Source organism: Panulirus ornatus, chromosome 63 (assembly GCF_036320965.1).
Source record: "Panulirus ornatus isolate Po-2019 chromosome 63, ASM3632096v1, whole genome shotgun sequence".
NCBI classification, from domain to species: Eukaryota; Metazoa; Arthropoda; class Malacostraca; order Decapoda; family Palinuridae; genus Panulirus; species Panulirus ornatus.
Genome location: NC_092286.1, coordinates 21,455,750 through 21,480,770, shown reverse-complemented (window position 1 = coordinate 21,480,770; position 25,021 = coordinate 21,455,750). Strand labels below are relative to the sequence as shown.

At 40.0% G+C, this 25,021-nt stretch overlaps 1 protein-coding gene across 1 annotated transcript in view; it reads left to right on the top strand.

Moving 5' to 3' along the window:
- LOC139745968 (uncharacterized) overlaps positions 1-25,021 on the top strand; it is a 172,783-nt gene that overhangs the window by 65,222 nt on the left and 82,540 nt on the right. Inside the window, exon 5 of the mRNA XM_071656708.1 lies at positions 6,654-6,897. Coding sequence (XP_071512809.1) covers positions 6,654-6,897 — 244 coding nt within the window. The remainder of the gene's footprint in view (positions 1-6,653; positions 6,898-25,021) is intronic.

Genomic DNA, 25,021 nt, shown 5'->3' with positions numbered 1-25,021 from the left:
GTGGAAGGGAGGGAAAAACATTTTGAGTGATCTGTGCTTGAACATGAAGGAGGGTGAAAGACATGCACAAAATAGAGTGAATTGAAATGATGTCGTATACTGGGGTTGATGCGCTTGTCAGTGGACTGAACCAGGGCATGTGAAACAGCCAGGGTAAACCATGGGAAGGTCTGAAGGTTCTGGGTGTTTATGTGCAGGAGAATGTGGCGTGTGCGAGGGATAGAGTGAACACTGGAGTGATGTGGTATAAAGGGGATGATATCCTCTTGAATGGATTGAACTGCAGTGCATTGTTTGATAAAGGTAAAGAACAGAGAAGTCCATGCAGTTTGGTTTTGTAAAGGGGGCATTGGTGTCAGTGCATACTATATGACAGCTAGAGAATGTAGGCTGTTTCTTTATGAGTTCCATGTGCTACCTTGCTAATGTGAGAAATGGTGAACATGTGAAAAAAGATTGATCTTACTTTTTCATCATATATGTGTTTTAACTGAAATCCCCAAACGATTGCTGATGGATAAAGGATATCTTGCTGTAGCAAGATCCTCATGATATATTAGGAGCTCCACCTATGTGTACTGAGGGACTACTTCACATGGTACTGCCTGTAGGGCAAGAGCAGTCCATAGGAGGGATAGGCAATTCCTGTGGTAGAATCAGAAACAAAAAATGCTGGTCACAGACAGCACTAAATGTGTCCGAACAGTTATACATCCCATTGTGTGTTGTTCTCCAAAAGGACCATAAGAATGTCTTGAAATGTGGAGGGAGGACATGGTGCCTTCAAACAATTGTTAACCTCATATGTGAATGAATACAAAGTGGGTGTATCATCCAAATGGAAAGAACATATTGGAACAAACTAGAAAAATGGAACTTACCATTAAGGCTTTGCTACTGCAGCAACTAGCCTCAGCATTAGCTTTTTTCATTTCCAGTATAAAGAGCTAAGATGATCTCAGTCATGCATTGAGAAGAATAAGGTAAATATACTGCAGCCAAAGGTGCCCCAAGGAAAAAGCTCCTATGATTAAACCTCATTGTTTAGAGAATAGCTTTTACCATGCTAGGAATTACTTTAGCTTTTAAACTCCTTGGGGCAGCCTTGTTCCTCAGTTTATCAAAGTATATTGGTCACATTATGGTTGCCAATGAATCAATCCATCCCATCATGTCTAGACTAGGTGATTTTCACCTGCAAGAAGCTCCCAAGTCTCTAGCTCTGTAATTGAACAAAGTTTCCATAAAGTAGGCAGTCCTTTTCTCAGATCCATAAAACTGGGAGCTATATGATTACCATACCAAACATCAGCCAAGGTCATTGGGGATTGCCTGGAATTTCAGAACCCAGGATCAAGTTAGTATCATTGCTGTATACTAACATGATACCATTCCAGTTCCTACCTTTAGCATAACTTCCCTTCTATGGGGCCCATATGCTTATTATTCCGGGAAGATTGGACCAGAAAACAACCAGAATAAAAATTACATGAACAGGAAATACACATGGAAATGAAGTGGATGGGGAAGGTGGAGGTGAGGGTGAGGGACTTATCCTAAACAATCTGCTAATCCCCCCCAAACTGAAAGAATCATATTAAACAACTTGCTGAAAGAAACAACCCTCCAGTACTTGACTTTCCCACCAAATTGAAATTAAACATTGCAAATAGTTATGTATGAAGGGATGGAAGGCTGCAAGGTAAGGGCGTGGCATGAATACACAGCCCTAGTGTCAACTGTAGGCTCTCTTACCAAAACATTCTCATGCTTAAAACTACACCACAGCTAAATTTTTCCTTTGATTATCAAAAGTACACCAACAAAAGATAGTAGATATCAAAGCCTTTCTTCATCTGTTCTTGGTGCTACTTCGCAAATACAGAAAATGGCGATCCAGCTTACAAAAAGTAATAACCATAATAAAATCATTACTGAAACACATTTGTAGTAACATGATTAAACAAAATAAGGAGGACACTGATCTGTGATAAGCAAGGAGTCTGGTAACAGAAAATGAGACGTGCGTCGGGAAAAGTGTGAGCAATGATCATTCAGGAGTGGGTGGTTCTATGAAGCAACCTGGTGGTGATCACAGATTGGGTGAAAGTGGTCCTGTTCAGTTTGAGCAAAAGCCTTTGGTGAATGCAGATTGAGCAAAAACAGTTAAAGAGAATTTCCTTACTATTATTATTATTTTTTTATTGGTATAATCTAAAGCAAATGGATTTGTATGTAGCATTTATGGATCTGGAGAAGGCATATGATAGAGTTGATAGAGATGCTCTGTGGAAGGTATTAAGAATATATGGTGTGGGAGGAAAGTTGTTAGAAGCAGTAAAAAGTTTTTATCGAGGATGTAAGGCATGTGTACGTGTGGGAAGAGAGGAAAGTGATTGGTTCTCAGTGAATGTAGGTTTGCGGCAGGGGTGTGTGATGTCTCCATGGTTGTTTAATTTGTTTATGGATGGGGTTGTTAGGGAGGTAAATGCAAGAGTTTTGGAAAGAGGGGCAAGTATGAAGTCTGTTGGGGATGAGAGAGCTTGGGAAGTGAGTCAGTTGTTGTTCGCTGATGATACAGCGCTGGTGGCTGATTCATGTGAGAAACTGCAGAAGCTGGTGACTGAGTTTGGAAAAGTGTGTGGAAGAAGAAAGTTAAGAGTAAATGAGAATAAGAGCAAGGTTATTAGGTACAGTAGGGTTGAGGGTCAAGTCAATTGGGAGGTGAGTTTGAATGGAGAAAAACTGGAGGAAGTGAAGTGTTTTAGATATCTGGGAGTGGATCTGGCAGCGGATGGAACCATGGAAGCGGAAGTGGATCATAGGGTGGGGGAGGGGGCGAAAATCCTGGGGGCCTTGAAGAATGTGTGGAAGTCAAGAACATTATCTCGGAAAGCAAAAATGGGTATGTTTGAAGGAATAGTGGTTCCAACAATGTTGTATGGTTGCGAGGCGTGGGCTATGGATAGAGTTGTGCGCAGGAGGATGGATGTGCTGGAAATGAGATGTTTGAGGACAATGTGTGGTGTGAGGTGGTTTGATCGAGTGAGTAACGTAAGGGTAAGAGAGATGTGTGGAAATAAAAAGAGCGTGGTTGAGAGAGCAGAAGAGGGTGTTTTGAAGTGGTTTGGGCACATGGAGAGGATGAGTGAGGAAAGATTGACCAAGAGGATATATGTGTCGGAGGTGGAGGGAACAAGGAGAAGAGGGAGACCAAATTGGAGGTGGAAAGATGGAGTGAAAAAGATTTTGTGTGATCGGGGCCTGAACATGCAGGAGGGTGAAAGGAGGGCAAGGAATAGAGTGAATTGGAGCGATGTGGTATACCGGGGTTGACGTGCTGTCAGTGGATTGAATCAAGGCATGTGAAGCGTCTGGGGTAAACCATGGAAAGCTGTGTAGGTATGTATATTTGCGTGTGTGGACGTATGTATATACATGTGTATGGGGGGGGTTGGGCCATTTCTTTCGTCTGTTTCCTTGCGCTACCTCGCAAACGCGGGAGACAGCGACAAAGTATAATAAAATAATCTAACCCCAATATTCCCCAAGAAATATCCCATTGCTTGCACAACAGCAGAGGAGAGAAATGACTACAATAATGAGTATATAAATCTGACATGTTCAGGTGAAGTATTCTCTCTCTTTGATGGTCTTTGGGTTGCTGAGATGCATATTTTTTTCCAGCTGTAGCATTTAATTGCCAATTTGTAATTACCCATTTTGTACTGTGCCAGGAGGGAGTTTTACACTGTTGGTGCCCCATCTCTGGAGTATTCTTTACTATAAAACAACCTCTTGAATTTATGTATGTTGTCTGCATTAACCTTGTCCTCAATCAGTCTGTTCCATTCATCCACCTCTCTTACACTGTAAAAGTATTCCTTTACATCCTTATTTACAAGTTTCATAATTGAATTCATGTTCTGTCATGTGATTGCTCTAAAACTATGTCCCCCAAAGAAATGGCCATTGCCCACTTTGTCGATCTCTTTTAAAGATTTAAAGGTTGTGATCAGGTCGCCTCACAGTCTTCTCTCTTCCAAGATGGGGAAATTTAAAGCCTCCAGCCTTTCTCTGTAGCATAGCTCTCTTAAGTCTGGTACCATCTTTGTTGCCATCCTCTGGACCTTTCCTTTTACTTCTTTGTGCTTCATTAGGTGTGTTGACCAAACTCGAGAAGCATATTCTAGTTTTGGTCTTATGTAGGATATGAATAGCTTATTAAGCATCTCTTAGTCATACACTTGAAAGCTATTTGATATGGGATTCTGGCTACAGCATAGGGAAGATGCCTACTCTCAAGTCCCTCTCACACACTGAACCTCGAAGCTTATTTCCTGTTAGGTGATTATCATATTGAGACTGTCTTTCACTTTGTCCCGCTTTCACTTTGCAAGGATTGAATTTCATCAACCATGCATGCCTCAGACCAACTTTGGGGTCTGATTAGGTCCCCTTGTAAACTAATGCAATTTTTCTCACTCTTCACTTCCTTCTTGACCTTTGCATCATCTGTAAACATACTCAGGGAGTATCCCATACCTTCAGGCAAGTTATGAAAAGAGTAATGGTTCAGGACCCTGCTGTTCACTTCAACCCATTTGGAAAAGGCTCCTCTGACATGCGTCCTTTGTACCCTCCCACTAAGATTATCTCTTTGATGAAGGAGTGTCTCCTTATTCCTTCTTGGTGATCTTGCTTCATAATCAGTCTCGTATATGGTACACTGTTAAATATCTTCTGACAGCCCACTCTCTCAAGATAGACTTTTAATGGTATCATGGAGATTGATGGAAGCAAGCATCATCTGCAATTCTAAATGATGGCAGGAGCCAGAAAAATGTCATATGACACTTGAAGAAGCAGTAGGAATAGTACCAGTACTTTTCATGTGATGCATGAGTAGTACCATAACTTGTGTAATTTGGTGCCAGGAGCTGTGAAAGGCTTTAGTAGAGGACCTTTTTTTGAGTCTAAGGCATTTTTTCATTGAGATCAAGCTATGTTAGGTGGGAATTGGTTTGGGTTTTGGATAGGGTATTGGATTTGTTGCAAGACAGCAGACTACGTTAATTCACTTTTGAAAGATTTGACTTTGGAAATCGTATTTTTTTTGAAGGGCTGGCCACTGGAAATAGGGTCAGTGATCTACATTCTCTCAGGAGAGAGGGGAATTTTTTAGTTAGATCATTTGGAAGCTTTTTCTTTGTGATGAGATCACATGTTTTGTCCAGTTTTGATGAGTTAGTATTGGAAATGCACAGCTAACATTATTGCTAAAAAATTTTAAGCCAAGTTCCCAAATTTCAAGTTCATATGCAATAATTTCACAGTTGATTCAGAGAACAGTGATCAGCTAACCATTGATATACAAGATGCAAGACCTGAGAAAGTATTCCACATGTAAGGTCATGTAACGTATTCCCTGCTAAGCCATCAGATGACAGATTTGTAGAGGTTTAGCATTAATTTAGCGCTATGTATTTACCTAAATGCTTTCTTTCATTGCAAAAATGTGTGGCTTTGGAAAGATGGAATCATGCTGAAACCTCAACAAAAGTTCTTTCTCATAGATGGTCATCTTTTGGAGGTAACCTCAGGCACTTTTCCCTTAATTAGATCCTCCTCCCGTGTAAATTACATTGGTCTGACTACATGGTGAAGAAAAATGAGGATGTTTGCTTAAAGATCAGCTTTGAGCCCATTAAAACCATGTTTCTCAGGCAAACTCTTCATATACCCTCACTTTGTTACCTTGCTCACTCTCCTACATGGAGGTTGAGCCACATTCTGATGATTTTTGTGGTTTGAGACTGGGAGTTGAGTGGAGAAATTTCAGTGGCATGATGTTGTAGCTTATGGTGCTAAGGGGTACAGCTGTTGGAGTCATAGGGTGGGTAAGTTGGGTATTGGATGGGCAAAGGTTCTGGGAATATTGACAAATGTGTGGAAATAGTGGGAGAACAAAAATGGTTATGTCTGAATGTATAGCAGTCCAATGGTGTTACATGGATGTGAGGCATAGTTTATAAATGAAAAATGTATAGAAGAGGTTGAATGTGCAAGAAATGAAATGTTTGAGGACAGTATGTGGTGTGTGGAGGGTTGATAGTTTAAGTAATGATAGGGTAAGAGAGAGGAGTGGTAATAAAAAGAGTATGGGTGCAAGAGCTACAGAGGATGTGCTGAAATGGTTTGGACATATGGAGAGAATAAGTGAGAAGTGAAGGGGATGAAGAGATTAGGTAGACTGAATTGGAGACAGAAGGTGGAGTGAAAAAGATTTTGAGTGCATGGGTCCTGAACATGCTGGAGGAAGAAGGGCTTGCTCATGATAGAGTGAAATAGAGAAATTTGGTATATAGGATGTGATGTGCTATATCACTGGGCTGGACCAGGGCATATGAAGCAGCCCAGGGGAAACAATGGGAAGGTCTGATGAGCCAGGTTGAAGAGAGGGGGCTGTTCTTGGCACTACCTTGCAGATACAGGAAATGGCAAACAAGTATGAAAAACAGGAAAGGAGAATTTTCAGACTTCCATTTGAGACCATTTTTGTTATGATTTCTTAACCTCACCAAGATTAACTGAATAGCTTAAAAAAAAAATAGTACAGGAAGATTCATTAATTCTGAATTCTATTGTTTTAGGTACTTTGAGGGAACTTTTGCAAAAGATTGTGGAGATGATGATATATGTGTGAGTGACCTCAATGTAACAGGTAGCCTTAACTTGGAGCAACATGAATCCCAAAATCATTACCTTCTGAGGCTTGGGGAACATGATATTGTGTCCCTGGATGTAGAAGTAACCAATACTGGTGAGCCAGCATATGAGTCTACTCTTCTGATCACTCATCACAAAGCACTTGCCCTTAATCTGCAAGATACAGAGGTATGTAATATCTTTTAGGATCTAATTGATATCAGTGATATGACAATATTCAAATATTTTATATAGAAAAATATGCAAAAGACTCTTAAGGATATGTTTCACTTCAGAGGAGGGTAGTGTACACAGAATCCTCCTCACGTATTGGTCACTACACATTTCCAAACCACTAAGTGTCAAAGACTCACCTGTATTCAGAAACAGTTAAATGAATCTGAATATTAGCATGTTTAACGGAGAGATTAAAAAGTTTCCATATAGTTCATTTTTAAGAATGTATTTAAGAAGGATATGCATTTCTTCAGCAAAGTAGTCACTCAGGGAGTAGCTTATGTAGGAAAGCATTGAAAAGGTAGGAATGAGATACGACTGTATTTGTTGGGAAGAAAGGAGTGTTAGAATTTATACTACACTATTTCGGGAATATACTGTTTGAATATGATTAAAGAGGAGAGCTGTCATGGGAGAAAGGGAACCACAGGAAGAAACATCATTTGCTGAAAAGTCAAGTGGTCACTAAATGTTTACACATATGTGTGAATCATTTGGTCATTGGGTGTTTGAATAGTAAAGGAAATTTAATTAGGAGACATGATATTGATAAAGAAGGATGAAGAGGAAGACATGATTGTTATTTTTTTCAAAACATACAAGAAAAATTTTTTTCAGGTTTTATTGTTTTGAGATTTGGAGCTTTTGAATTTTAGAGTGGATTAAAGATGAATGTATGGATAGTAAAGCATTATAGCCAGTCAAGTAAACTTACAAAAAAGTGCTTTTTGATGTAACAGGGAATTTTTTGCATCATGGATGTGTTTAATTGTGTAAATTCAGATTTATTCACATCATCACACCTATCATCATTCTTTACTTTATCTGTCCTGATACTGCATAAGATAGCCAGTTTTGTTTTAATTGGTTTGCTTATTCAAAGTAGAAAAAAAGTTTTGTATTGCCTTGGTATACATGGCTGAGTCTATGTACTTGTGTGTCTCCACAGTTCAGTTAAGTTTTACATCCAAGTTCACTATTTGTTGGGCAGTTAAGTAATTTGATGAGTCCTCCAGTATTCTACTGAAGAATGGTTAACCTGACATATATTTCATGTTTCAGAGGTGAATTTTATAATAGGTGATTACCTGTATTTTTTTTTCTTTACCTGTTCTAACTTATAGAGAATTGTTTTTTGTATCCATTCAACAGAATTAGGAAAAATACTTCCTCACGTAAGTTTTGTGCTCACTGTACATTTGGTTATTTTCCATTCAGCAAAGATTTCAGTAGACCACTTTTCTTCCTTGCAAAACTTCTCCTTCAGCTTTAATGGTCTGAGTGAGAAAAGTAAAATTTGAAAGATATGAAGAGATTCAATGAGAGAATTAATTAGGTCTAGAAATACTTCAGATGATGTTAGAGGAATAATTTGGGAGTGGATATAGTGGAAGCATTTTGTGTATAGATGGTGTTAATAAAGACATTATTCTTGATGAATCTGCTGAATTTGCAAAGAGAAAGAGTAAGAACTTATGTGTAAGTATGGAAAATCATTTTCACACTGAGCATGGTTTGAGGAAATACATAAGTGATTTAAGAGCTCTGTACACCTGATCCAACAAATGGAATTTTGGTGCTGTCATTGATGATAGATTATTAGATAGATAAATAGGTAGCACTGAAGGTTGGTAATGGTGGTGTATATGAATGATGAAATTCTGTTGTGTGACCTAGTACAGGTATACTATACCACCAATTTTCTGGCAACTGATGGTTCGGCACTTCCTTTAGTCTGGACAGAATAATGTGAGGGAACTTGAAATTACTACGGCCACCAGACTAGTTTCCTGGGCTGCCTCAGATGGTGTTGTGTGTAGGGCACTCTTATTTACATTCTTTACGCTGCACTTGGTGGTGGTGATACCACAATTCTGTGAGATTCTTAGCTTATTTTGCTTAAATCTAACCCCAGCTATGGCTTCTAAGACATATGAGAGTGTCAGTTGTGATGTCAAATGTAAAAGCCAGTCTATATCGATCCAAGATAAAGTAGAAATGTTGAAAAAAATGGACCATGATGTTTCGGTGCATAAGCTGTGTGACATCTACAGTATTAGTTAATCAACTAATTATGATATAAAGAAGCAAAGGGAGAAAATATTGAAATTCTATGCAGACAGCGATTCCAAGAAGCAAAAGACGATTAGAAAAACTTTGAAAGATGGTGAGAGTACTGAGGACGATCGAGTGATGATGGAATGGTTTTCACAGCGTCAGAGTGATGGAGTGGACTTGTCAGGTAGCATGATAATGGCCTAGGCAAAGTTGTTCCATAAATAACTTAAATTACAACACGAGCGTGACTAAGCCTCGTGGAATTTCCATGAATAAAGTGTGCGGAGAAAAGTGGTCTGCAAACCACGAAGGAGCTGCCAAGTATGTGGATGAATTTGCGAAACTCGTAGCTGATGAGTACATCAGTCCTGAGCAGGTGTATAATGTTTTTTTTTTTTTTTTTTTTGCTTTGTCGCTGTCTCCTGCATTTGCGAGGTAGCACAAGGAAACAGACGAAAGAAATGGCCCAACTCACCCCCATACACATGTATATACATACGTCCACACACGCAAATACACATACCTACACAGCTTTCCATGGTTTACCCCAGACGCTTCACATGCCCTGATTCAATCCTCTGACAGCACGTCAACCCCGGTATACCACATCGATCCAATTCACTCTATTCCTTGCCCTCCTTTCACCCTCCTGCATGTTCAGGCCCCGATCACACAAAATCTTTTTCACTCCATCTTTCCACCTCCAATTTGGTCTCCCTCTTCTCCTCGTTCCCTCCACCTCCGACACATATATCCTCATGATCAATCTTTCCTCACTCATTCTCTCTAATGCCCAAACCATTTCAAAACACCCTCTTCTGCTCTCTCAACCACGCTCTTTTTATTTCCACACATCTCTCTTACCCTTACGTTACTTACTCGATCAAACCACCTCACACCACACATTGTCCTCAAACATCTCATTTCCAGCACATCCATCCTCCTGCGCACAACTCTATCCATAGCCCACGCCTTGCAACCATACAACATTGTTGGAACCACTATTCCTTCAAACATACCCATTTTTGCTTTCCGAGATAATGTTCTCGACTTCCACCCATTCTTCAAGGCTCCCAGGATTTTCGCCCCCTCCCCCACCCTATGATCCACTTCCGCTTCCATGGTTCCATCCGCTGCCAGATCCACTCCCAGATATCTAAAACACTTTACTTCCTCCAGTTTTTCTCCATTCAAACTTACCTCCCAATTGACTTGACCCTCAACCCTACTGTACCTAATAACCTTGCTCTTATTCACATTTACTCTTAACTTTCTTCTTTCACACACTTTACCAAACTCAGTCACCAGCTTCTGCAGTTTCTCACATGAATCAGCCACCAGCGCTGTATCATCAGCGAACAACAACTGACTCACTTCCCAAGCTCTCTCATCCCCAGCAGACTTCATACTTGCCCCTCTTTCCAAAACTCTTGCATTTACCTCCCTAACAACCCCATCCATAAACAAATTAAACAACCATGGAAACATCACACACCCCTGCCGCAAACCTACATTCACTGAGAACCAATCACTTTCCTCTCTTCCTACACGTACACATGCCTTACATCCTCGATAAAAACTTTTCACTGCTTCTAACAACTTGCCTCCCACACCATATATTCTTAATACCTTCCACAGAGCATCTCTATCAACTCTATCATATGCCTTCTCCAGATCCATAAATGCTACATACAAATCCATTTGCTTTTCTAAGTATTTCTCACAAACACCTGATCCACACATCCTCTACCACTTCTGAAACCACACTGCTCTTCCCCAATCTGATGCTCTGTACATGCCTTCACCCACTCAATCAATACCCTCCCATATGATTTACCAGGAATACTCAAAAAACTTATACCTCTGTAATTTGAGCACTCACTCTTATCCCCTTTGCCTTTGTACAATGGCACTATGCATGCATTCTGCCAATCCTCAGGCACCTCACCATGAGTCATACATACATTAAATAACCTTACCAACCAGTCAATAATACAGTCACCCCCTTTTTTAATAAATTCCACTGCAATACCATCCAAACCTGCTGCATTGCCGGCTTTCATCTTCCACAAAGCTTTTACTACCTCTTCTCTGTTTACCAAATCATTTTCCCTAACCCTCTCACTTTGCACACCACCTCAACCAAAACACCCTATATCTGCCACTCTATCATCAAACACATTCAACAAACCTTCAAAATACTCACTCCATCTCCTTCTCACATCACCACTACTTGTTATCACCTCCCCATTTACGCCCTTCTCTGAAGTTCCCATTTGCTCCCATGTCGTACGCACTTTATTTACCTCCTTCCAGAACATCTTTTTGTTCTCCCTAAAATTTAATGATACTCTCTCACCCCAACTCTCATTTGCCCTCTTTTTCACCTCTTGCACCTTTCTCTTGACCTCCTGTCTCTTTCTTTTATACATCTCCCACTCAATTGCATTTTTTCCCTGCAAAAATCGTCCAAATGCCTCTCTCTTCTCTTTCACTAATAATCTTACTTCTTCATCCCACCACTCACTACCCTTTCTAATCAACCCACCTCCCACTCTTCTCATGCCACAAGCATCTTTTGCGCAATCCATCACTGATTCCCTAAATACATCCCATTCCTCCCCCACTCCCCTTACTTCCATTGTTCTCACCTTTCTCCATTCTGTACTCAGTCTCTCTTGGTACTTCCTCACACAAGTCTCCTTCCCAAGCTCACTTACTCTCACCACCCTCTTCACCCCAACATTCACTCTTCTTTTCTGAAAACCCATACAAATCTTCACCTTAGCCTCCACAAGATAATGATCAGACATCCCTCCAGTTGCACCTCTCAGCACATTAACATCCAAAAGTCTCTCTTTCGCGCGCCTGTCAATTAACACCTAATCCAATAACGCTCTCTGGCCATCTCTCCTACTTACATACGTATACTTATGTATATCTCTCTTTTTAAACCAGGTATTCCCTTTTCAGCACATAAATCTACAAGCTCTTCACCATTTCCATTTACAACACTGAACACCCCATGTATACCAATTACTCCCTCAACTGCCACATTACTCACCTTTGCATTCAAATCACCCATCACTATAACCCGGTCTCGTGCATCAAAACCACTAACACACTCATTCAGCTGCTCCCAAAACACTTGCCTCTCATGATCTTTCTTCTCATGCCGAGGTGCATATGCACCAATAATCACCCATCTCTCTCCATCAACTTTCAGTTTCACCCATATTAATCGAGAATTTACTTTCTTACATTCTATCACATACTCCCACAACTCCTGTTTCAGGAGTAGTGCTACTCCTTCCCTTGCTCTTGTCCTCTCACTAACCCCTGACTTTACTCCCATGACATTCCCAAACCACTCTTCCCCTTTACCCTTGAGCTTCGTTTCACTCAGAGCCAAAACATCCAGGTTCCTTTCCTCAAACATACTACCTATCTCTCCTTTTTTCACATCTTGGTTACATCCACACACATTTAGACACCCCAGTCTGAGCATTCGAGGAGGATGAGCACTCCCCGCGTGACTCCTTCTTCTGTTTCCCATTTTAGAAAGTTAAAAAATACAAGGAGGGGAGGATTTCTGGCCCCCCGCTCCCGTCCCCTCTAGTCGCCTTCTACGACACGCGAGGAATGCGTGGGAAGTATTCTTTCACCCCTATCCCCAGGGATAATATACATATATATACATATATATATATATTTTTTTTTTTTTTTTTTCATACTATTCGCCATTTCCCGCGATAGCGAGGTAGCGTTAACAACAGAGGACTGGGCCTTTGAGGGAATATCCTCACCTGGCCCTCTTCTCTGTTCCTTCTTTTTGGAAAAAAAAAAAAAAAAAAAAAAAAACGAGAGGGGAGGATTTCCAGCCCCCCCGCTCCCTTCCCTTTTAGTCGCCTTCTACGACACGCAGGGAATACGTGGGAAGTATTCTTTCTCCCCTATCCCCAGGGAATATATATATATATATATATATATATATATATATATATATTTATATATATATATATATATATATATATATATATATATGCTCATCCTCCTCGAAGGCTCAGAGTGGGGTGCCTAAATGTGTGTGGATGTAACCAAGATGTGAAAAAAGGAGAGATAGGTAGTATGTTTGAGGAAAGGAACCTGGATGTTTTGGCTCTGAGTGAAATGAAGCTCAAGGGTAAAGGGGAAGAGTGGTTTGGGAATGTCTGGGGAGTAAAGTCAGGGGTTAGTGAGAGGACAAGAGCAAGGGAAGGAGTAGCAATACTCCTGAAACAGGAGTTGTGGGAGTATGTGATAGAATGTAAGAAAGTAAATTCTCGATTAATATGGGTAAAACTGAAATTTGATGGAGAGAGGTGGGTGATTATTGGTGCATATGCACCTCGGCATGAGAAGAAAGATCATGAGAGGCAAGTGTTTTGGGAGCAGCTGAATGAGTGTGTTAGTGGTTTTGATGCACGAGACCGGGTTATAGTGATGGGTGATTTGAATGCAAAGGTGAGTAATGTGGCAGTTGAGGGAATAATTGGTATACATGGGGTGTCCAGTGTTGTAAATGGAAATGGTGAAGAGCTTGTAGATTTATGTGCTGAAAAAGGACTGATGATTGGGAATACCTTGTTTAAAAAGCGAGATATACATAAGTATCCCTGGGGATAGGGGAGAAAGAATACTTCCCACATATTCCCTGTGTGTCGTAGAAGGCGACTAAAAGGGGAGGGAGCGGGGGGCTGGAAATCCTCCCCTCTCAATTTTTTTTAATTTTCCAAAAGGAGGAACAGAGAAGGGGGCCAGGTGAGGATATTCCCTCAGTGGCCCAGTTCTCTGTTCTTAACGCTACCTCGCTAACGCGGGAAATGGCGAATAGTTTGGAAAAAAAAAAAAAAAAAATATATATATATATATATATATATATATATATATATATATATATATATATATATATATATATATATATATATACATATATATATACATACACATACATACGCACATATACACACACACACACATATACATATACATACATATGAAAAATGTAAGAAACAATTTAGAAAACTGAAACTTCTCGCTTGAAATAAAATGAAAAAATGAATGTATAATGTATTTCATTTATTTATTTGGTTTACATTTAATATTTGTTTGATTTTAATTTCTAGCAGTCCATGGTATACTTTAGACACATGAGAGATGTATGATTAGTGCGTTAGAGGTGTGTTGAATTATTGTTACGTGACAATGGTTTGTCCGGCAAAATGGTCAATTCGGCAAGGCTCTGGAACCAAGAGTGCCGGAAAATTGGTGGTGTACCTGTACAGAGATTTTAAGAACAGGAATCTTGGAAAATTGAGCACTGAAATGGATATTGATTGAATTATGTGTCACCCCTTTTGTATATTATATAGGATTTTGTGAGATTTGAGTACTTTTTACACTATGATTTTAAAGTTAGTGATTGGACATTCATTAAACCGTGGATACATAACGCGGTCATATTGACCCCAGCAGTGCCAAAACTTTCAATATTTTTCATTTAGGTGCTTAAACATTTGCACCTTGTGACTTTTTGTAATTTATTATTCTCTTTCAGTGAATGCCTTTGTAACTCTCAACAATTTTGATTTGGCATGTTATGGACCAATTCACCATCAGTGCATGACTGGGGTCCAATTTACCCCTAGTTATTTATTTGAAATGTATGAATGTTATCTTCTAAATATGAGCAGTACAAAATATGTAATTGGTGCAATAATGCAGGACTATAGGAATTTATTAGAAATGCTCTGATAAACAAAACATTTATGTATGCAAATATTGGATCTTTTATTCCAGCACTTTACACATATCACATAACCAGAACAGTATGCATATTGAACACATTCGATAAGCAAGTGCTTGGATCTTAAAGTTCTGGCAGTTTCACGTCATGTTGTTGTACCTCTAACATATCTCATCAAAAAAATGGAATGACCAACAAATTAGGGATATATTAGAGGGGCGAGTATGCAGTCTTTTTGGGATGAGAAGGCTTGGGAAGTGAGTCAGTTGTTGTTCACTGATGATACAGCTCTAGTGACTGATTTGAGTGAGACACTGCTGAAGTTGGTGACTGAGTTTGGAAAAGTGTGTGAAAGGAGAAGTTGAGAGTAAATGTGAATAGGAGCAAGGTTATTATATTAAGTTCAGTAGGGTGGAGGGACAAGTTAATTGGGGTGTAAGTTTGAATGGAGAAAAATTGGAGAAAGTGAAGTGTTTCAGATATCTGGGAGTGGACATAGCAGCAGATGAAACCATAGAAGCGGAAGTGAGTCACAGGGTGGGGGAGGGGACGATGAAAAATGTGTGGAAGGAGAGAACATTATCTCGGAGCAAAAATGGGTATGTTTGAAGGAATAGCAGTTCCAGCAATGTTCTGTGGTTGTGAGGCATGGGTTATATGAAAGAGGGGGGATATGTTGCATATGAAATGTTTGTGGACAATATGTGGTATGAGGTGGTTTGATCGAGTAAGTAATGAAAGGGTAAGAGAGATGTGTGGAAATAAAAAGAGTGTGGTTGAAAGAGAGCAGAAGAGTGTGTGCTGAAATGGTTTGAACATATGGAGAGAATGAGTGAGGAAAGATTGATAAAGAGGATGTATGTGTCAGAGGTGGAGGGAACAAGGAGAAGCAGGAAACCAAATTGGAGGTGGAAGGATGGAGTGAAAAAGATTTTGTGTGATCAGGGCATGAACATACAGGAAGGTGAGAGGTATGCAAGGAATAAAGGGAATTGGAATGAGGTGGTATACTGGGGTCGATGTGCTGTCAGTGGACTGAACCAGGGCATGTGAAGCATCTGGGGTAAACCATTGAAAGGCCTGTGGCTTTTGATGCTGCCTCGCTGAAGCAGGGGGTGGGATAGCGATGCTGCTTCCTTTGGGGTAGGGTAGCAGCAGGAATGGATGAAGGCAAGCAAGTATGAATATGTACATGCGTATATATGTATATATCTGTGTATGTTTATATATATGTATGTATGTTCATATGTACATATATGTATATGTGCTTGTATGGGCATTTATGTATATATATGTGTATATGAGTAGATGAGCTGTTCTTAGGTTGTTTCCTGGTGCTACCTCGCTGATGTAGGAAATGGTGATCAGGTATAATGATAATAGATAATTTGCCAACAGTGATATAGATGAAGAATTGGAAGATATAAGTGATGACAAACTTATGCCTCCTCCTGGCGACACATCAATTGACAGTTCTGATACAGATGACGGTATTACTGGCAATGATTGTTTAACAGATGTTAGTGCTACGATATCAGTTGCTGTAAGAAGAAATGATGAAGTTATGTATGCACCATCAGGAGATAAATGGTGTTTGACAGCCCCTCCCATACAAGGTCATACAGCTTCATTAAATGTTTTGACAACACATACTGGAATTACTTCATATGATGCCAGTAGGATAGCTCAAGTCCCATCTTCCACTTTTGACCTATCTTCAACATCAATATGATGACTACTATTATGAATGAAAAAAACAGGCAAGGAAAACAGATGAACAGTGACTGGTAACTATTGACGCTTGATCTTCATGCTTATCTAGGCTTGTATGTTTTAAGAGGAGTTTACAAAAGCAAAAATCAAGCAGAGGCAGTTGTGAAATCCCACATCTATGCTTCCTATATTTCCCAAAACCATGGCCATCTACAGATTCATTTTGATAACGCAGCTGCACGAAACCGTAGACTGTGTAGGGATACATTTGCTGCTGTTTGCTTGCTGTTAGATGGATGTATAGAAAATTCTCAAGAGTGTGAGTTTTTTCACCAGCTTGAAATTAGTTAGCTTGCATCACAAAAAGATTTTGTTTGTAGGAACTATTCGTGGTAACAGAGAGGAAGTGCCAAACGAACTGCGGGAGGTAAAGCAGAAGAAATTGTTTAAAAGTGTATTCACCAATAGTGAAGAAGGGGTACAAATAGTGTCATATAAAGCCAAGAAAAATAAGAATGTGCTTTTACTGTTGAGTCGGCATAAATATAAGAAATTGAATGATTGTAACAGTTGGTACATACATTGTCAAATACACGAGTAAGAGATGGTATGTTCCTGTTTGGTGTAACTTGGTTGATCTAGTGTGCTACAATACATTTGCTCTCTACACATGTGCATGTGCAGGTCATCACAGGGGTAAGAGTCACAGGAGACTACTTTTTCTTTTTGAACTGGGCATGGCTTTGAGTCACAAGTACAGGGAATCCAGGAATGCTGGTGCTGCTTCATGGAGTTCAGTACAGGACCAAGTTACTGCATCTGTTCCTTCAAAGAAAAGTTCAGGATGTTCATTGTGCCTAAGGAATAAAGATAAAAAACTAGTGCACAATGCAAGTTGTGTTGTGAATTTGTATGACCTGAAGTTTATTTTGTAACATGTCACTCATGTGGTAAAGTAGATCTCATAGTGGCATTTCGTGTTGATTTAAAGGAGACATGTTTCCATTTATAAGTTGCTATTTTTTTGCAAAATTTTTATTATTTTGCTTCAAAGTGATCTTAGTTTTTTGCATCACTTATCAGATATGTATAATACAGTTGCATCCAGTACGCTTGATTTATATTATTCCTTCAGGTATTGAATTGAAAAGAGTTGGAGAGGGTCAAGTTGACCCCAGTCATGCAGTGATGTAAAACGGAAATGTCATACATTTACAGGTAACATAGTCATGATAATAACTTGCGGATTATTTTATAATGTTCAGATTCCTATTATATCAATATTATGAAATAATTGAACATAGTTTTTTTTTTTTAGGAAATTGATATATAATAGTTTTGTAAAAATGAAGTTACTTAGCTGTAAAACAAAGCTTTGAATTTATTGGATATTTTGAAGCACCCCTGTTGTACATGCTATGTTCCATAGGTGTACAGCAGCTGTTATTCTTGAAGGCAAGTGAAGTAGGGGTAGGCTTTTTTCTGTCTGTAATTCTTTTCTCCACAAACACTAATAGTAACTAGTGCATTTTATCAAATTTTGCTGCTTAATTGTTGTCACATCTTTGTTTATTCCCTTGAGATTATGTTTTATAAGTTACATCACACTGATATAGAACTTTGCTTTTATAATCCATGTTGTTTTAACTGTCATTTGATGTCGCAGATTTTAGAATTTATAAGAAGGCAGGTTATATAATTTTTTCCTTCCATGAATCTTATATTTACTATATTACTATATCCTCATCATGGGTATTGTGAACTGATTTACACTGTGTTATTGTTACTTTACATATACAGTAATCATTTCAAACTAATGTATTTACTGATGCAGAGTTTGTATAACATATTATGTTAAAAGAACACAAAACATTTTAGTAGAACTTTTGATAATTATTGAAGGCACAGCCAAAAACAAATACAAGATTTGCCTTTCTGTCAGCCTTTTTATTCATATCTGTATAAAACAAAATGAAAACTGCTCTCATTTTCCATTTCATGGTAACCAACTTTCACTTATCTCATTTTTGTATCATTGGTATTCACACAACATGTGTTACTCTTTAAAAATTTTGATAAATTCACAGTGCCAATTCAGTCTTTACACTTATATTGTGTCAACTTCATTTATTTTTGGCATTTTATTTTTGTTAGGATAAACATTGCTTCTCTGGTGGTGATGCTGGAAAATTTTTGTGGGTAGGAATGGCATAATAAAAAGTCTTTCTGTTAAGCGTGTGTGGTGTGTTCACACATGTCCAGTAGCAGCCACTGCACATGGACGTATTTGGTGTCAGCCAACTGAGATCAAAACAGTGCTGGTTTCTTGCTTGTGTTATAAGCATTCATGACTGACATGTTTGTCAAATGATGAGATAGTTTTGTATACCACCAAACAGTGTATCTTATCCAATGAACTATGTTCTGAGCTTATTACATTTGTATATGATTCTTTCTTTTGTTTTGTTGTACACCACAGCTGCAAGTCAGCATGTTCTTTCATATCAGTTTCAGTCATATAACATTTTTGGGTAGTTCTTGGCATGTGAACTGCTTTGTTATCATTGCACTTGATACACAACATCTACTTACTGTGGCATGACACAGGTAGGCCGTAGTTGCTAGACAGTCAACAACCAGGGGGAAACATTCCTAGTACTACCTGCCTGGGTATCAGGAGAGCTAGTAATGGCTGTGTATTTAATCAGCTCTTCAATGGTTTTCAAGTTGCACTCCTCTGACCCAGGTAGCTTTCTGGCATTCTGACCATAAACATACAGTCTCTCCTTGTCATACATAACACTTGACAACAATTAACCCATGCAACTCATTCATCATAACTCTGGAATATCTTGCAGATATCCCTGTCTTTTGGCAAAATGGGGGGAGCAATAGATAGTGGTAGTTGGTAGGAACATTTCGTCAGGAGCATTTGGTAGAAACATAAGGTAGAAGTAGTAGGTAGGAACATTAGGCAGGAACAGAAGGAAGAAGTTGTCAGTAAGAATAGTAGGTAGGAGCCTCTGTAAACACTGCAGTAGAGTTGGCATGATAAGAGTGAGGCACTAAAGTCCAAGAAGCAGCACTTGAGTTCACTAGTTATGGAGACTGTTGCTGTGGCCTCCCCAAGAGGGAGTTCCAGGTGGTAACTGGCATTAGAGATATAGATAGAATAGGTAGATGACCCATTTTCACTTCGTTTCTTATATGTTTTTCCTTACTGTTTTGAAAGCACCTGTCTTTTCACAAAGTAAGTATTCAAAAACCTTTGAAGTAATGTACCAGTTATAAACAAATAATCACCCTAAAGGTGTGGTCAAAGTAATGATTTTACTGCTGAGCCAGACACCTAGTTCTTGTGTCTTATCTATATCTCGGATGTCCATTCCCTCTGGGATCTCCCATCAAGGGATGTCCACGGCAAAAGAGTCTCTACTTATCCCTGTCCTTACATGCTTCCCTCAGATACACCATTCCACGCATTCTTCTACCATTTCTCTCCCTCTAGTATTCCTCCACCCTGTTTGCCCATATCACAGTTGGTCTTCCTCTCGCACTAACCCCTTTAATTGTACTATCATACACTCTCCTTGTAATCTCCCAGTCTTGCATTCTTTTAACATAACCAAACTACCTCAAAGTATTACTTTTTACCCATTCTACCACTCCACAATTCATTCCATTTGCATTCCCTGCCATACCATGTCTCTCATACACCCCTTCATTTCTTTCTTCATTCCATTTAGTCACACCACGTGCTATTCTCAAATAACTCATTTCCACAGCGTGGATTCTTGACCTCTCTGATTCATTCCATGTCCATATTTCAGCTTCATAGTTCAGGGTTGTGAGGACTATGCTGTTGCGTAGTCCTCTCTTCACTTACATACTTACACCTTTCTCCAATAAGGGACCCAATGACTCTTCCACTATGTACTGCTCTCTCCCTTATCTTTCCTTCCTTATCTCAAAACTAACCCAAGACAGCTCCTAAATCATCAAATTCTCTCACCTCTTTCAGTCTTTCTTCCCACATATCCAAAGCACAATTTAGTACACTTTCTTCTTTCACTCTGCATGGTTTTACAAAATCAATGCTTTCACTCTGTTTCCTTTGAGATACCTTTACTTTACTTTTCCTTGTATTTACCTTAAATTTCCTATACTTACACATTATAAAACACTTTAACAACCTTCTGTAACTCCTATTCACTCCCAGCAAACAACACACTATCATCTGCAAACAGGCTTGCCACTATCCACCATATCTCACCACCATACTTCATCTTTGCACCCCTTTTTTCCAAGTTTTGCTTTCATCTTTTTTATCACTCCATTCTTATTTATTTATTATTTTCTATTTTACTGAGTATTTGTTGAGTATTCCTGGTAAATTATATGGGAGGGTATTGATTGAGAGGGTGAAGGCATGTACAGAGCATCATATTGGGGAAGAGCAGTGTGGTTTCAGAAATGGTAGAGGATGTGTGGATCAGGTGTTTGCTTTGAAGAATGTATGTGAGAAATACTTAGAAAAGCAAATGGATTTGTATGTAGCATTTATGGATCTGGAGAAGGCATATGATAGAGTTGATAGAGATGCTCTGTGGAAGGTACTAAGAATATATGGTGTAGGAGGCAAGTTGTTAGAAGCAGTGAAAAGTTTTATCGAGGATGTAAGGCATGGGTACATGTAGGAAGAGAGGAAAGTGATTGGTTCTCAGTGAATATAGGTTTGCAGCAGGGGTGTGTGATGTCTCCATGGTTGTTTAATTTGTTCATGGATGGGGTTGTTAGGGAGGTGAATGCAGGAGTTTTGGAAAGAGGGGCAAGTATGCAGTCTGTTGGGATGAGAGAGCTTAGGAAGTGAGTCAGTTGTTGTTCGCTGATGATACAGCGCTGGTGGCTGATTCATGTGAGAAACTACAGAAGCTGGTGACTGAGTTTCGTAAAGTGTGTGAAAGAAGAAAGTTAAGAGTAAATGTGAATAAGAGGAAGGTTATTAGGTACAGTAGGGTTGAGGGTCAAGTCAATTGGGAGGTAAGTTTGAATGGAGAAAAACTGAGGAAGTAAAGTGTTTTAGATATCTGGAAGTAGATCTGGCAGCGGATGGAACCATGGAAGTGGAAGTGAGTCATAGGGTGGGGGGGGGGGCGAAAATCCTGGGGGCCTTGAAGAATGTGTGGAAGTCGAGAACATTATCTCGGAAAGCAAAAATGGGTATGTTTGAAGGAATAGTGGTTCCAACAATGTTGTATGGCTGCGAGGTATGGGCTATGGATAGAGTTGTGAGGAGGAGGGTGGATGTGCTGGAAATGAGATATTTGAGGACAATATGTGGTGTGAGGTGGTTTGATCAAGTAAGTAATGTAAGGGTAAGAGAGATGTGTGGAAATAAAAAGAGCGTGGTTGAGAGAGCAGAAGAGGGTGTTTTGAAATGGGTTGGGCACATGGAGAGAATGAGTGTGGAAAGATTGACCAAGAGGATATATGTGTCGGAGGTGGAGGGAACAAGGAGAAGTGGGAGACCAAATTAGAGGTGGAAAGATGGAGTGAAAAAGGTTTTGAGTGATTGATGTGGTATGCCGGGGTCGATGTGCTGTCAGTGGATTGAATCAGGGCATGTGAAGCGTCTGGGGTAAACCATGGTAAGTTCTGTGGGGCCTGGATGTGGAAAGGGAGCTGTGGTTTCGGGCATTATTGTATGACAGCTAGAGACTGAGTGTGAACGAATGTGGCCTTTGTTGTCTTTTCCTAGCGCTACCTCACACACATTAGTGGGGAGGGGGATGTTATTCCATGTGTGGCGAGGTGGCGATGGGAATAACTAAAGGCAGACAGTATGAATTATGTACATGTGTATATATGTATATGTCTGTGTGTGTATATATATGTGTACATTGAGATGTATAGGTATGTATATTTGCGTGTGTGGACGTGTATGTATATACATGTGTATGGGGGTGGGTTGGGCCATTTCTTTCGTCTGTTTCCTTGCGCTACCTCGCAAACGCGGGAGACAGTGACAAAGCAAAATAAATAAGTATAATATATATAGGAGACCTGTGTGAGGAAGTACCAGGAGAGACTGAGTACAGAATGGAAAAAGGTGAGAACAATGGAAGTAAGGGGAGTGGGGGAGGAATGGGATGTATTTAGGGAATCAGTGATGGATTGCGCAAAAGATGCTTGTGGCATGAGAAGAGTGGGAGGTGGGTTGATTAGAAAGGGTAGTGAGTGGTGGGATGAAGAAGTAAGAGTATTAGTGAAAGAGAAGAGAGAGGCATTTGGACGATTTTTGCAGGGAAAAAATGCAATTGAGTGGGAGATGTATAAAAGAAAGAGACAGGAGGTCAAGAGAAAGGTGCAAGAGGTGAAAAAAAGGGCAAATGAGAGTTGGGGTGAGAGAGTATCATTAAATTTTAGGGAGAATAAAAAGATGTTCTGGAAGGAGGTAAATAAAGTGCGTAAGACAAGGGAGCAAATGGGAACTTCGGTGAAGGGCGCAAGTGGGGAGGTGATAACAAGTAGTGGTGATGTGAGAAGGAGATGGAGTGAGTATTTTGAAGGTTTGTTGAATGTGTTTGATGATAGAGTGGCAGATATGGGGTGTTTTGGTCGAGGTGGTGTGCAAAGTGAGAGGGTTAGGGAAAATGATTTGGTAAACAGAGAAGAGGTAGTGAAAGCTTTGCGGAAGATGAAAGCCGGCAAGGCAGCAGGTTTGGATGGTATTGCAGTGGAATTTATTAAAAAAGGGGGTGACTGTATTGTTGACTGGTTGGTAAGGTTATTTAATGTATGTATGACTCATGGTGAGGTGCCTGAGGATTGGCGGAATGCGTGCATAGTGCCATTGTACAAAGGCAAAGGGGATAAGAGTGAGTGCTCAAATTACAGAGGTATAAGTTTGTTGAGTATTCCTGGTAAATTATATGGAAGGGTATTGATTGAGAGGGTGAAGGCATGTACAGAGCATCAGATCGGGGAAGAGCAGTGTGGTTTCAGAAGTGGTAAAGGATGTGTGGATCAGGTGTTTGCTTTGAAGAATGTATGTGAGAAATACTTAGAAAAGCAAATGGATTTGTATGTAGCATTTATGGATCTGGAGAAGGCATATGATAGAGTTGATAGAGATGCTCTGTGGAAGGTATTAAGAATATATGGTGTGGGAGGAAAGTTGTTAGAAGCAGTGAAAAGTTTTTATCGAGGATGTAAGGCATGTGTACGTGTAGGAAGAGAGGAAAGTGATTGGTTCTCAGTGAATGTAGGTTTGCGGCAGGGGTGTGTGATGTCTCCATGGTTGTTTAATTTGTTTATGGATGGGGTTGTTAGGGAGGTAAATGCAAGAGTTTTGGAAAGAGGGGCAAGTATGAAGTCTGTTGGGGATGAGAGAGCTTGGGAAGTGAGTCAGTTGTTGTTCGCTGATGATACAGCGCTGGTGGCTGATTCATGTGAGAAACTGCAGAAGCTGGTGACTGAGTTTGGAAAAGTGTGTGGAAGAAGAAAGTTAAGAGTAAATGTGAATAAGAGGAAGGTTATTAGGTACAGTAGGGTTGAGGGTCAAGTCAATTGGGAGGTGAGTTTGAATGGAGAAAAACTGGAGGAAGTGAAGTGTTTTAGATATCTGGGAGTGGATCTGTCAGCGGATGGAACCATGGAAGCGGAAGTGGATCATAGGGTGGGGGAGGGGGCGAAAATCCTGGGGGCCTTGAAGAATGTGTGGAAGTCGAGAACATTATCTCGGAAAGCAAAAATGGGTATGTTTGAAGGAATAGTGGTTCCAACAATGTTGTATGGTTGCGAGGCGTGGGCTATGGATAGAGTTGTGCGCAGGAGGATGGATGTGCTGGAAATGAGATGTTTGAGGACAATGTGTGGTGTGAGGTGGTTTGATCGAGTGAGTAACGTAAGGGTAAGAGAGATGTGTGGAAATAAAAAGAGCGTGGTTGAGAGAGCAGAAGAGGGTGTTTTGAAGTGGTTTGGGCACATGGAGAGGATGAGTGAGGAAAGATTGACCAAGAGGATATATGTGTCGGAGGTGGAGGGAACAAGGAGAAGAGGGAGACCAAATTGGAGGTGGAAAGATGGAGTGAAGAAGATTTTGTGTGATCGGGGCCTGAGCATGCAGGAGGGTGAAAGGAGGGCAAGGAATAGAGTGAATTGGAGCGATGTGGTATACCGGGGTTGACGTGCTGTCAGTGGATTGAAGCAGGGCATGTGAAGCGTCTGGGGTAAACCATGGAAAGCAGTGTAGGTATGTATATTTGCGTGTGTGGACGTATGTATATACATGTGTATGGGGGGGGGTTGGGCCATTTCTTTCGTCTGTTTCCTTGCGCTACCTCGCAAACGCGGGAGACAGCGACAAAGTATAATAAAATAAAATAAATAAAAGTTTGTTGAGTATTCCTGGTAAATTATATGGGAGGGTATTGATTGAGAGGGTGAAGGCATGTACAGAGCATCAGATTGGGGAAGAGCAGTGTGGTTTCAGAAGTGGTAGAGGATGTGTGGATCAGG